The sequence below is a fragment of the Polypterus senegalus genome, chromosome 14 (assembly GCF_016835505.1).
Source record: "Polypterus senegalus isolate Bchr_013 chromosome 14, ASM1683550v1, whole genome shotgun sequence".
In the NCBI taxonomy this organism is placed as follows: Eukaryota; Metazoa; Chordata; class Cladistia; order Polypteriformes; family Polypteridae; genus Polypterus; species Polypterus senegalus.
This window is the reverse complement of record NC_053167.1, coordinates 144,831,029-144,846,281: the sequence shown is the minus strand read 5'-3', so window position 1 is coordinate 144,846,281 and position 15,253 is coordinate 144,831,029. Positions and strand designations below refer to the sequence as shown.

Here is a 15,253-nt window from a genome sequence, read left to right as displayed (position 1 = left end):
TTCACGGCAACTTTGATATGTGACTTCTTTTTTATTTCCGGCACTGTGCGATTTTGTGAATGTGAGCTTTCAAGTTTCTCCAACACGCTACGTCACTCGATCAACTTCATTTTGTTAATTATTCCACGGTTTATTTGAACACATAGTATGTTTTTCCTTTGCCTCCACTTGGTATTCGCTGAAATTCTTATATTTTCCCCGTGCTTTTCCCATTGTCTTTTCACAGAAGGCTGCGCTTAAGGGCGATTTATATTGATTTGCATATTCAAAGAGGCGTAATTCTGGGAGGATTTGGGGCGTTACAAAATGCGCGCACGGCGTTAGTTTTCACGCTGATCGGGATTTATGTAACGGAAGAACGTGGAAGTTGGAGTACGCACAGATTCCTGCATCTGGATTTTTCTGTGCGTAAGCACATTTCGGCTTTTGTGCTTACGCCATGTTATAGTGCGAGTTCTACGCACGGCATTATACATGAGGCCCCTGGTCCAGTGGCTGCAGGTGGATGTCCATCATTATTATACATATCACCCACAAAGTGATGGAATGGTGGAAAGAGCAAATTCAACCTTAAAGCAAACATTGGCAAAGATCTGTGAGCAAACTGACTGATCCTGGCCTGAAGCATTTCCTTTGGCCCTGCCTTGCATGAGTGGGAAGAACCCATCGGCAGATAGAATTGTCGCCGTTCAAAATCCTGACCACCCAACCAATCCCGAAAAACCCTCAAACCTTAAAATTCAGCTAAATTTCATTACAAATTGGCCCATTCTGGGCAATAAAAAGAAAAGATAAAAAGTGCCAACAGTCAATGCAGATTTGTTCAGCACAAATGACATAGAAAATATTTTATAAATTATACAATTGTGTAAAATTGTTCATATTCAGTATTTTTTTTTATTATGCTTGTTTGATTCAGACAAAAACAAAACCAGATGTGGTGTAGTAAGCTTCCACAAACATTAAATTAATATTATATCCAAATCTGTTAAGTGAACAGTTCTGTCTAATTGTGACACAAAACTAAACTTCTTTGGAGCTCCAAGTCATAATTTCTGAAACTAAAACTGAAATAATAAAAATAAAAACTAAAAAAAAAAACTAAAAATACACAATGAAGGAAAACTAAAACTAAACTGAATTTCCAAGTAAGGTCAGAAAAAATACAAAAATAAAAACTAATATAAAAAGACAAAACTATAATAACCTTGTTTCTTCCCTACATTTCCCATACATTTTCCAAATTTACAATCACACAGTTATAGTATAGCTATAATCTGATGTTCTCCATTTACTGTACATAAGAGATTTAAGAGTTGATGCCTCTTTGCCTCATTTCGTCAAAGTATTCATCTGTCGCCCTCAGTATCTGTCGCAGAGCTGTCAGAATCAGGATGTCCTTGTCCAAAGCGAGCTCAAATTCAGAACTGTAGTTCTGAACAAGTAAGAATCGAGATTTGGCAAAGCCCAGAATCTGGGAGAGCTTATCCACCTGTAGAAAAGAAAATGGCAGAAAGATTGAGATAAAGAGAATAAAGAGAAAGATAGAAAGAGATGGACAAAAAAATGGCAATGTGTAAGGAACTGGCCAGTCAGGATAGATGGCTGTTTAGTGAACAAAGCTAAACTGAAAGTGAAGTTCTTAACTAATGAGCTCACAGCAGATACCTCTAGGCAGGAGTGTTCATGACCCACAACAGGTACACTCTGCTATTTCTGAATAGCCTGGAAAGGATAAGAGATGTAACTTGAAATGAACTACTTCCAAAACACGGGGCCAATCAATAATGGAGAAATATCTTATTTAATTAGAACATTATAACAGTCTAGACAGGAACAGGCCATACAGCCCAATAAAGCTCACTGGTCCTGTCCACTTAATTCTTCCAAAATAGCATTATGTCAAGTTTTGAAGGTTCCTATTTCCTTATTTATTTATGTTGAGAGGTTTACTTACCTTGGCAGTGACATTCACGTCTCTGGTGACTCTTCCTATGAAGTCAGTAGAGAGATTGGGAGAGCATGGAGGGGTCATGAGGTCGCTGGAAAGGAGTGTGTGGTGCTCCCAATATCTATGCAAAAGGATGAAGGTCCAAGTCTTTAAAGTCCTGGTGCTTCCTCTCTTGCTATATGGTTGTGAGACATGGACACTATCCAGTGACCTGAGACAAAGACTGGACTCCTTTGGTACTGTGTCTCTCTGGAAAATCCTTGGTACCGCTGGTTTGACTTTGTGTTGCTCATAAAGTCCTAAATGAGACACAGTACCTGCATTGTGAGGGAGCGTCATTTACAGCACTACGGCCATGTGGCACGTTTCCCCAAGGGTGATCCAGGTCGTAGGATCCTCATTGTTGGGGACCTGAGTGGCTGGACCAGGGCAAGGGGTCGCCCACAGAACACCTGGCTGCAGCAGATAGATTTCATTTCTGGAGGGTGGGACTGGAATGGTGTCTGTCTGGGGGGTTGCCAACCGGACTCCTGTTTCATTGTGTGGTGGGTGCGGCAACACACTGTACCAGTGCATGCTCCCCAACTTGACTTGACTTGACTTATTTCCTCCTGACTACCACATTACTTGGTCACTTATTCCATCTGTCTGTGACTCTCTGTGTGAAGAAAAACTTCCTAATGTTTATTTACCCTTAACAAGTTTATACCTATGTCCCTGTGTTCTTGATGAACTTATTTTAAAGTCACAGTCTTGATCCACTGGACTAATTCCTTTCATAATTTTAAAAACTTCAATCATGTCACCTCTTAACCATCTTAAACTGAACAGACTTAGCTCTTTTAATCTCTCATGATAACTGAAACCCTGTACCCCTGGAATCAGCCTAGCCACTGTTCTCTGGACTCTTCCCAGCGCATCTTTGTCCTTTTTGTAGCCTGGAGACCAGAACTACACAAAGAACTTCAGATGAGCTCAAAACAATTTCCCCCTGGTAAAGATGTGTCTGTCTGTCTGTCTGTCTATTTATCTATCTATCTTATAAAGCTTCAGCATGACCTCCTTGGATTTGTATCTTCCCATCTTAAACCACCTTGCAGTGCTTTACAACTGCAGTATGGTTTTTCCATATTTGAATCCAGACAGGACAAGTGTTTATATTTAGGGGAAACCACAAAGTCAACTGGAGAACTAAATCTGTACCCTGATACTTTAAAACTTAACATATTAATTTCTGGGACATTTGCTAGTGAGCTCCATAGCCGACTAAAGAAGAAGAAGATAACATTCTTTCCAAAGAATAAATATATAAGTGCACTACCTTCACCAATGAGCCAATCAGTCAGGGGAAACATATCTTAGTAAAAAAGACAACTTGTAGAGTTATGGGAAAACTCATTTTTCCCTAACTCAAGAAGATGTGATTATTTCTCTAGCACCTCAAGGTCACAAAATACCATTTTGTTGATGACTCCAGACCAGGCAGGAAAGTAGAAACTAATCTTCAGTTATGGATGCTGTCATTAGATAGATAGACAGAGGAGAGAGTTTAGGAGCATGCACTGATACCGTACATTACTGCACCCACCACATGACAAACCACCTCAGGATCACAGATTAGGACTCAATTTCAGCCATGCAATGCAATGATGGTGCGAGGAACCTCATCAGACTTGATGTTTTCTTGGAGGAAACAAGTGGATAGGACTGGCGAGCTTTGTTGGGCTGAATGGCCTGTTCTCGTCTAGATTGTTATAATTCTAATTCTAATCAGAATTGCCGGATGATAAGAGTGGTGACCAGCAGGGGACATTGCTGGGGCTGCTGCTGTTCTTAATATCTATAAATGATTTAGATAGGAATATAAGGAACAAGCTATTGAAGTCTGCAGATGATACCAAGATAGGTGGATTAGCAGATAATTTGGAATCCATTATATCATCACAGTAGGACTTGGACAGCAGACATGCTTGGGCAGATTTGTGGCAGATGAAATTTAATGTCAGTAAATGTAAAGAATTACACATAGGAAGTAATCGAGAGTCCACCTTATGAGAAGGATTTAGGAGTCATAGTGGACCCTAAGCTATCGACTTCCCGACAGTGTTCAGAAGTCATTAAGAAGGCTAACAGACTGTCAGGTTATATAGCGCCTTGATGTGTTGAGTACAAGTAACAGGAGGTTCTGCTCAACCTTTATAACACACTGGTGAGGCCTCATCTGGAGTACTGTGTGCAGTTTTGGGCTACAGGCTTCAAAAAGGACTAGAAAAGGTCCAGGAAGAGCGACTAGGCTGATTCCAGGGCTACAGGTTATGAGGAAAGATTAAAAGAGCTGAGCCTTTACAGTTTAAGCAAAAGAAGATTAAGAGGTGACCTGACTGAAGGGTTTAAAATGATGAAGGGAATTAGTACAGTGGATCGAGACGGTGACTTTAAAATGAGTTCATCAAGAACACAGTTGGAAACTTGTTAAAGATAAATCTCCTAGTTCACGATGCTCCTGATGCTAACAACGTGCATTTAAGAAGAACTTGAAGACTTTCTTATTCTGTGAATATCTGTCTAATTGATAATGGCTTTGATGAGAATTTATTAGTAGATAAGAAAAGAGTAACTAATCTTATGTTGTTCTGTTTGGTTTAAAGCTTTTCACTTCTGTGGGTCAGTTTTATAACATGGTCATGTAGCCCTTGTTTCAAAATAGTTACTTGGTTATGTCAACCACTTTTGTAAGTCACCTTGGATAAAAGGCTTCTGCTGAGTGAATTGATGTAAAAGTCCACATAAATTCAGGTCCTATGACAGAGACAAACAAAATGGCCAGTGAAAGGGGCAGGTTACCTGTTCTTCAATGTACTTGCTGTTGTATACTTTTTTCAAATTCCTCTTCACTGTCATAGAGGCCTCATCTATCTTGGTCATCAGAACGAGCAAGGGGACACCTGTGGGTGAAGAGGTGACACAGAGAGTCAGGAGAATATTTGCCCTCACTTATTTTGTTACTTTATCACATTTCTTTATATAAGGAATAGAGAAATCAGAAGATGAACAGATGATTGACAATGCTGTTAATATTTATTACAATATCAAAGAACAATTTTCATTTGCTCTGTACTCTTGGTGTTAGGATTTCTTAATTTGCTTTAAAGTGACTATAATTCAAGCTCAACCAAAAAAACTCAAACACAGCAATTTGTTCATAATTGTTTGCATATGTATGTAGGAAGGCAAATTTTTGTTTTAAAGGCAAACTTTGAAAAAAAAAATCACTAAATAAAAAAGTCACAAATTACATACAATTCAGTGGCTGAAACTCCAGCTCACACCTGTACACCCACAGTGGCATTCGGGTGTAATACAACAGACACACCCTGTATATTCACAAATTTAGAGAAAGTAATAAAAAGGTCACTAGTGGAACAGAAAGCATTAAAAAAACAAACAAAATCCATCATCTGCTTAACATGATTGGGTTACTTTTGTCCACCTAAAATCAATTCCCTCTCTCTACCTCTGTCCATATATGTCCTTCTAGCTGTTCAGCATCACAATATTAGATTTTAATATCCTATTTTTAATATTGCCAAAAAGATAAGCATTGAAATAACTGTGTGTATTGGGCAGTCTGTAACACACTCCTAAAATAAGGCCTCTTTCTCAAATGCTTTCCAGATGAAGCCACACGTCCTCACTAAGATGGGACTCATTATCAAACTGAAGAGGACTTGCATTTAAATTCTCTTTGACATAAACAGTATCCCTACCTCCTTTTCTATTCTCTCTATCCTTCCTAATAAATGTGTATCCCTCTATGTTATAGTCACCCCCATCTTTGTTATTTAGCCCGGTGTCTGTTATTGCTATAATATCATAATTATTCTCTGCTACATACAACTCCAACTCATTTATTTAATTTTTGATACTTCTAGCATTAAGGCAAGCTACTTTTAATGTGATACTCATTTTACATTTAAACGTTGGGTTAGAATTTACGTTACTATGCAATTTTATTTCTACACTGTTGTTTGTTTCTCCATGTATAGATCTAAACCTGGCCTGTCCTAAACTCCTTGCCCCCCCTCCCATTCCCTAGTTTAACAATCCTCAACTAGCCTACTCATACACCTTACCAATGCATAGAAACTCTCCCTGGTTTAATGAAAATACTCGCGCTCTTAAATTAGAGTGTCGAAAACTGGAGCACAGATGGAGAACAACAAAGCTACATGTCTTTCAAATTGCATGGACAGAGAGTGTTAAAAATATAAAAAAGCCCTCTTTAAAGCTCGCTCAGAATACTATTCTACATTAATAAATAGCAATAATAATAATCCTCGGGTACTGTTTAGAACAGTGGCTAAATTAACAAATGGCAATTCAGATCAACAGTGCAAAATACCATCAGATATTAGCAGTACAGACTTTATGAACTTCTTCAATGAGAAAATTAAAAATATAAGATCCAAGATCTCAGCATCACAGTACAAACCAAATACTAGCTTAGCAGACCCTGCCGCACATTGCATTCAGCACTTTAGTAATTTTAATCCTGTAACTCACCAGGAAGTCTTAACTTTAATTACTAAAATGAAGCCCACTACTTGTTCCCTAGATCCAGTGCCAACAAAACTAGTAAAAGTGCAATGGATGTTCTTGCAGCGCCTATTCTAACCATTATCAATAGTTCATTACTGCATGGCACCGTACCTGATGCACTAAAAGTGTCAGTCATTAAACCTTTACTTAAAAAGTCAGACCTAGACCCACACATACTTAATAATTATAGGCCTATTTCAAATTTACCATTTCTCTCTAAAATACTAGAAAAAGTAGTCGCCAGTCAGCTTCAGTCACACCTTACACATTACAATTTATTTGAGAAATTCCAGTCTGGCTTTCGCACTGGTCATAGTACAGAAACGGCACTAACACGGGTTGTAAATGACATTCTGATATCCTCTGATGAAGGAAACTCCACTGTAATTATGTTGTTGGACTTAAGTGCAGCATTTGACACCATTGACCATTCTATTTTACTGCACAGGCTAGAAAACGATGTTGGGCTTACAGGCCCCGTGCTCGCTTGGTTCAGTTCTTATTTATCAAATCAATTCCAGTATGTACAGAAATGTACTGACAGGACTCCATCATTATACACAGAAGTTCAATATGGTGTCCTGCAGGGCTCAGTACTGGGACCTTTACTGTTTTCACTTTACATGCTTCCACTGGGATCTCTCATTAGGAAACATAATGTTAATTTTCACTCGTATGCAGATGACACCCAGTTATACCTTTTATTTAAATCAAATGAAGTTTCTCCGATGTTGTCTTTAATTAGTTGTGTTAGTGAATTAAAGGAATGGATGAATGAGAACTACTTGTCTTTAAATACAGATAAAACAGAGATGTTAATTGTTGGAGGGAATGACGCTGATCACAGCAATATTTTGTCGTCATTTAACTCAGTTGGAATCCCAATTAATTTTACTGAATCAGCCCGCAATCTCAGAGTTATCTTTGATTCTAGCATGTCATTTAAAGCACATATTACAAAGTCGTCCAAAACATGTTTCTTCCATCTTAAAAATGTTAGGAAATTAAGGCACTTTCTAAATAAACAGGATTCTGAGAAATTAATTCATGCATTTATCTCTAGTAGGATTGACTACTGCAATGCGGTGTTCACTGGCTGTTCAAACTGTTCTTTATTCAGCCTCCAGTTAATCCAAAATGCGGCTGCAAGAATTATTACAAGAACAAGAAAATACAAACACATAACCCCAGTTCTTAAATCTTTACACTGGCTCCCAGTTAAGTTTAGGGCAGATTTCAAAATCCTCCTTTTAACATATAAAGCATTAAATGGCAGAGGTCCAGCTTACTTGTCTGAACTTATCATGACTTACAAACCTGAGCGCACATTAAGATCTCAAGATGCCGGTCTGCTTAGGATTCCAAGGATTAATAAAATAACAGTGGGAGGTCGAGCTTTTAGTTACAGGGCCCCTAAACTGTGGAATGGTCTGCCTGCTTCTATAAGAGATGCCCTTCAGTCTCAGCCTTTAAATCCCGGCTGAAGACTCACTACTTCAGTTTAGCATATCCTGACTAGAGCTGCTGATTAACTGTACATACTGCATCTCTGTTGTTAGTCATTAGCACTATAACATAAGTAACATGATAATTATATTTGAATACTAACCCTCACCTATTCTGTTTCTTTTCTCGGTACTCAAATGTGGCAATTGGTGCCACGGCCCACCTGCCAAGTTGTTTGCCTGCCTATGGTAAAGTCATCCCTGATGGAGGATCACAGGAATCATGGGAAAGAGGGGTCCTTTCATCGGAGCAACGTTTCAAACCTAATTATGTCATATCATCTACTGTTAAACCGTACTTCTAAAATTTTTATTATTATGCTGTATTAAGGAATTGTTCTGTTCTGTGTATTGTATTGTATTGACCCCCTACTTTTGACACCCACTGCACGCCCAACCTACCTGGAAAGGGGTCTCTCTTTGAACTGCCTTTCCCGAGGTTTCTTCCATTTTTCCCTACAAGGTTTTTATTGGGAATTTTTCCTTGTCTTCTCAGAGATTCAAGGCTGGGGGGCTGTCAAAAGGCAGGGCCTGTTAAAGCCCATTGCGGCACTTCCTGTGTGATTTTGGGCTATACAAAAATAAACTGTATTGTATTGGTGCCCCTCTGGTTCAGATGTAACCCGTCGTGGCGGAAGAGGTCCCATCTGTTCCAAAAGGAGTCCCAATTCCCCACAAACCTATACCCTTCTGCCCTTCACCCAGATCTGAGCCATGTGTTAAGTCTTCTAATCTTCTCAGTCTTACCTGGACTGGCGTGTAGCACGGGCAGAACTTCAGAGAAGACTACCTTGTCAGTTCTGCTCTTCAGCCTGGCACCTAACTGTTTGAATTTGGATTGCAATACTGACAGACTATCCTTATGTATGTCATTTGTACCCACATGGAAAATGACAACTGGATTTTCCCCCTCTCTGGCCAACAGCCTTTCCACCTTTCCCAGGAGGTCTCCCAACTGTGCACAGGGAAGGTAAAACATCATAAGAGACTATGTGTCTCTAGAGCAAATCTGCACTTCAATCCCTCTTAATGACTGAGTCCCCAGCTTTCACTAACTATTTCTGGGAACTGTTTTTGAGGTGGTCCATTGGGGCTCCTCATGCCTGCTTACCACCACAGAATCTGCAGAGATACCATTCAGCTCTGCAAGGACCAGACAATGGTTTGACACTTGCAATTCCTGAGTCTGAATCCCCATAGGCAGTGTGCCCCCTATGCCTTGTGCCTTGCAACTGACTGTGACTCACCTTCCTCTACCTCTGTGTTTTTGGGACTCCTTTGGCACCACATTAGGGGTGCACACTCTCTCTCTCTCAAAGGCACCTGGGCCAGATCCACCAATTCTCTGCTATAACACAGACCAGCCAACTCCTCCTTCAGTTCAGCTGGATCAGCTGGCATCTCCTGCAGATGTAGCCCTCATAGACAACTGGCTCCTCCAAGCCATCATCTAAAAAGTCCAACAGGACTTGCAGTGCACTCGCTTCATTATTACATTATGACAGTTTTACTAAAACTTTCTTAACGTTTTTTATTTTATTGAAATTAAATGATTTAACTTAAATGGTAAAATAAAAAAATAAGCCAAAGAAATTTGATTAAAGAGCTGCTATAGTTATTTTACACCCCTGTTATTTTTACGGGCCCCATAAGTTCCTCTAATCATCTCCCTCTCAACTGCCTATGGTTCTTCTATTAAGTTAACTTAACTCTTCTCTGTATGTTCTTTTATCTTTGCACCTCTCTTATTCTTTACTTAACAATAGAATTACTAGAGCCTATGAAAAAATGTGTAGATCCATCCCACCATAAAATGCTTCGCACCTCTTCGTCAGCATCTTTTGTCCTTTAAATGTGTTGATAAGCAGCAAACACCAAGCAATCTGCCATCACATCCCCCACCGGTGCACAGTTTTCTCACCTCAAGTCTGTTTACCTGCCTGTCAGTTGCTTAGAGTTGTATAGAATGAGAAGTCAAGTAAAATAACACCTTTTATAAATACTATATCATTATTTGGAACACATGCATTTCATGTGTGTTCCATGTCTACAATGATCTATGTAAACACATCATTAAAAAATAAACGTTTTTCTTGTTTTAGTAATAATTGACAAAATGTAGACATGAAGTGTATAACGTGTGAAGCCTGAATTCCAAATATCAAAGAAACACAGCAATGGTAAAAGTGCATTTTTGATCCGATGTAGAACCGTCATCATGATTTGAGTTTACCTCTGTTATAGCGCGTCTATGTGAAAACAGCAGTGTCAAATGTGGGGCACAAGTTGGGACCATGAATGTGGATGAGAGAATAAAACTAAATACAAATAAACAAAGCTAACCTTTACAAGTATCATAAATTACACTGGCTGTTACAGACTGGAATCAGATGTATGTTTTTATTCTAAAATAGTAAGAATACGAGAAGCTCACTTCTCAAAACGGACTTGTTCGGGAACCCGTAATGCTTTGATTACCAGTCAACAGTTGATACCGTTGCACCACCGAAGCAGTCGTAGCAAAGGCGTGTCGATGTTGTACCCTAACCCAGGTTGTTTTTCTGCAGTTATATTTTTGAATGGAAGCGCATTCATTCTGTTATATTTGTACCTTTTGTGAAAGTGTTTCTTTGATATTTGGAATTCAGGCTTCACACATTATAAACTTCATGTCTACATTTTGTCAATTATTACTAAACAATTTGTTTACATAGATCGTTGTAGACACGGAACACACATGAAATGCAAGTGTTACAAATAACAATATAGTATTTTTTAAAGGTGTCATTTTGCTTGACTTCTCATTCTATACAACTCTAAGCAACTGACATGCAAGTAAACAGACCTGAGCTGAGGAAACTGTGTGGGGTGTGGGATGTGATAGCAGGCTGCTTGCTGTTTGCTGTTTATCAACACGTTTAAAGGACAAAAGACGCTGATGGAGAGGTGCGAAGTGTTTTAAGGTGGGACGGATCTACAAGTTTTTTCGTAGGCTCTGGTAATTCTAGTGTTAAAAGCTCTCCACTCGCACTGTTTGTAGTTCTTCATATAAATGAACCCTTACACTGTCACTCTCTTAACTGCTCTGCTTTCCTGACAGCTAAGAACAGTACAATCTAGAAGAACATGCTTAGTGAATATTCTCTACCAGTTCCCTTCTTTCTGTCTTGTCTGCTCTTACATCTACTAGTGCCTGATCAGCGTCTTAATGCTAACCACCAGACTACGTAAGAGCTGATTCTTTCTCTATTCCTCTTTGAAGTCAACCGCTGCTTTTTTTTTTTTTTACCCCACTAAGGAATCGTTGTTTCTGTTATTTTTAATTATTAATTACTATGATGCCGGTTATGTACTTAAAGAGATGCCGCTGTCAGCTACTGCTACTTACTGCCGTCTCTCTTATTACCAGTTTGAGTACAAATAGTTTGAATACAAATAACAAGAACAAGTACAAATAACAAGTAACTTTTCCAAATGCTCTCCCAAGCACTCAGTTGCGTTTGCTCCTGTGTGGGTGAAAAAAAAAAGAAAAGAAACCCTTCTAAAGGGAAACAAAAGCTTTAAAAATTCCTCCTTAGCACCAACCAAAACACAAACGTACTTTTTAATTAACTCTCACACCTCAGGACACAAAACTGTCTCTTCTTCAACTCACAAGATGATATCAGCATGTCAGTATACCACAGTCTGCAGTCAGCCAACATAAGAACATTAAAATAATATGGACAAGAACAGGCCATTCAGAACAAAAAAAGCTCACCAGTCCTATCCACTTAATTCTTCGAAAATAACAGCAAGTTGTGTTTTGAAGGTCCATAAATTCCTATTGGTCACCATACCACTTGATCGCTTATTCCAAAAGTCTATGGCTCTCTGGGTGAAGAAAAGCTTTTTAATGTTTATGTGAAATTTACCCTTAACAACTTTTCGACTGTGTCCCCATGTTGTTGATGAACTCATTTTAAAGTCACCATCTCGGTAAACTGGGCTAATTCCCATTATAATTGGAAACACTTCAGTCATGTCTCCAATTAATCTTCTTTTGCTTAAACTGCAAAGGCAGTTTTAATCTTTCTTCATAACTTCTCCTTTGCAGTCCTGAAATCAGCCTAGTCGCTATTCTTTGAACTTTTTCTAGTGCTCCTATGTCCTTTTTGTAGTCTGGAGACCAAAACTGCAGACAGTACACCAGTGCATTATAAACCTTCACCATAGACTACTTAGACTTGTACTCCACACGTCAAGGTGCTATATAACCTGACATTCTTTAGGCCTTCTTAATGGCTTCTGAACATTGTCTGGCAGTTAACAGTGTCGAGTCCACTGAGATTCTCAAATCCTTCTCATAAGGCATACTTTCAAAATGATAGACATATAATAGAAAACGCAAATTAAACCTAAACAACTTCCAAAAGCTGTGAATAAGGTAAAGAATATCTGAATGCCCTTAAAACGTAAAATAGTTTCAGTTTCCCTGACAGACTATGGAGTCAGATTGGCTCACCTAGTTCAACGGCTTCTGGTCGGATGTCTTTTGTTATCTTCTTAACCACTTCCTCACTAAGGGAGGAGGCCTTTGCTGTATCTACCACAAAGACGATGCAGTGCACCTTCTCAGGCAGACTTGGTGCAGCATTGAAGCGAGGGTCGTGTTCTTCTAAAGGCGCCATAGGATTAAACTAATGCACAAAAGAACAAAGAAAGATTACTGGTAAGAGGATGCTACTCAATCTGTGGGGATCTGCATCAGGTGCCTTGACTCAAGATACCAATTATGGATGAGGCAGCCTAAGGAAAGTACCATCTGTTGACAAAGGTTATCAAGTGAGTACTGGAAGCAACCATGTCAGCAAGCCGTATCACACTAGACACCTTCAAATACTGTATTGCCAGTATTAAAGGAAAGATTCAATATTTTTCAAGCTATAGTTATTTTTTCACAATTTTGGAAAATTAGATTAGATTAGGATCATTTGAAGTTATGATTCTCAGCCAGAAAAGGGTGGAATGCTCTCTCCAGGTTGGGAACACATTACTGCCTCGAGTGGAGAAGTTCAAGTTCCCCGGGGTCTTGTTCATGAGTGAGGGAAGAATGGAGCAGGAGGTTGACAGACGGATCAGTGCAGGCTCTGCAACGGTCTGTCGTGGTGAAGAGAGAGCTGAGCCAAAAGGTGAGGCTGTCGATTTACCAGTCGATCTACATTCCTACTCTCACCTATGGCCACGAGCTTTGGGTAGTGACCGAAAGAGCAAGATTGCGGATACAAGCGGTCGAAATGAGTTTTCTCCGCAGGGTGGATGGACTTTCCCTCAGAGATAGGGTGAGGAGTTCAGTTATCTGGGAGAAACTCGGAGTAGAGTCGCTGCTCCTCCGCATTGAGAGGAGTCAGTTGAGGTGATTTGGGCATCTGGTCACATGCCCCCTGGACACCTCTCGGGGGGGGGTGTTCCAGGCATGTCCCACTGAGAGAAGGGAAACGGGGCAGACCCAGGACACGCTGGAGGGATTATATATCCAGCTAGCCTGGGAAAGCCTTGAGGTCCTCCTGGAGGAGGTGGAGGAGGTGGCTGGTGAGAGGGAGGTCTGGGCTTCCCTGCTTAGGCTGCTGCCCCTGCAACCTGATCTCGGATAAGCGGTGGATAATGGATGGATGGATGGATAGACATTAGAGATATTAATTGGCATTTATACTGTAGTGAAATTCTTGAGCCCCAGTTGTGAGGGAGGGAGAGTGGGGTGTGTAGGACAGGAAAGTTTGTACAGGTGATAAGAAAATAAGGAGATGATGTAAAATAAATAGAGTAAATAAATAAGAGTGGAAGAATATAAATAAGAAGACTAAGTATTAAAATGTAGATGACAGTCCAAATGCAATGTAAAGTAGAATTACACATAAACCAGGAGGTATATGCAGTACTGAGCAGGTAGGATCAGGTAACTGGGAGTTCAGTGACCTTATGGCCTGGGAGAAGAAGCTGTCCCTGAAGTGAGAGGGGTGAGTGGTGAGGCTTTCCGAAAGGCAGAAGTAAAAACAGGGGATGAACTGGGTGGCTGTTGTTAGAGATGATGGATTCAGGTTTCTTCAGACGTCTGTTTGAGTGGATGCTATGAAGTTGTGGAAGGTCAGCCAGAATGATTTTAAAAGCTGTGCGGTCAGCTTACAGCGGGGCCATGGGTTTGGAAGCTCAACCCTGCTGAGGTCCATGGCCATTGTTAGGGGGCGCCTGGACGTTTACTGTGCCCTGTTTGGCAGCACTTCCACCACACCTGGAAGTGATGCCAGAAGAAGGTCATTGGACACCTAAGCAATGTGTAGAAGTTGTTAAAAGGCAAATAAAATGTTACCTCATAAAAACTCAAATATGGATCAAGAGATGTTATGCTCAGACTGTATAACACACTAGTCTTATGTACAATTATGTACAATTCTATTATTATTACATTATTTTGTATTATGTACAATTCTGCTCACCACACTTGAAGTCGTGCAGAGGAGAGAATCCAGGTGCATCATGGGAAAAAAGGGCATGATCTACTGTAACAGACTCAGAGAGTTAAACTTATTTAGTGCTGAGCGGAGGTCTTCAAAATCCACAAGACATCAATGAAACGGATCCAGCAGAATTCTTCCAACTTAACAGTGAATAGAAGACACCAGTGGAAATTAGGGGGACGTACACTTAGGACTGAAGCCGGGAAGCACTTCTTTATATGGAAAGACTTGTAGGAATTTGGAACAAACTTGCATGGCATGGAGTTGAAGCAGAAACCATAGAAACCTTTAAGATGGATCTGGAGCATCTGGAGATGTTAGGACAGCTTAGCTATTAGCTAAACAAATGGGCTTGATGGTCTGAATGGTCTCATTTGTCAAATTTCTAATGTTCTGCATTCTGTTGCTTCTGTTTTCAATCCATATTGATATTTAGTATTGATTTGCTTCTTGAGGTTGAAGAAATATCAGAAAACAGCATAATCAGGTCATTTTTTGGGAAACATAACATTCTTCTGAGACTCAACCATTTTGAAAGAAGACAACTGCTTGTCTCCCTCCTTGGCAACCTTTCACCACCCAGGAGATGTTTCTTTTAGCTCATTTTGGGAATGCTACACATGCCATTTTTGTTTGGGAATGATTCAACTGCTTAAGGGTACAATTCTTTATTTATAAAGCAATTTAAAAAAAAACATCAAGGC

At 39.8% G+C, this 15,253-nt stretch overlaps 1 protein-coding gene across 1 annotated transcript in view; it reads right to left on the bottom strand.

The window, feature by feature from the left end:
• Nucleotides 1–1,184: 1,184 nt before the first annotated feature.
• Nucleotides 1,185–15,253, bottom strand: part of LOC120514878 (interferon-induced protein 44-like) — a 43,347-nt gene continuing 29,278 nt past the window's right edge. Inside the window, exons 6-8 of the mRNA XM_039735506.1 lie at nt 12,560–12,734; nt 4,796–4,896; nt 1,185–1,492 (exon numbers count right to left, since the gene is read on the bottom strand). Coding sequence (XP_039591440.1) covers nt 1,310–1,492; nt 4,796–4,896; nt 12,560–12,734 — 459 coding nt within the window. The 3' untranslated portion in view covers nt 1,185–1,309. The remainder of the gene's footprint in view (nt 1,493–4,795; nt 4,897–12,559; nt 12,735–15,253) is intronic.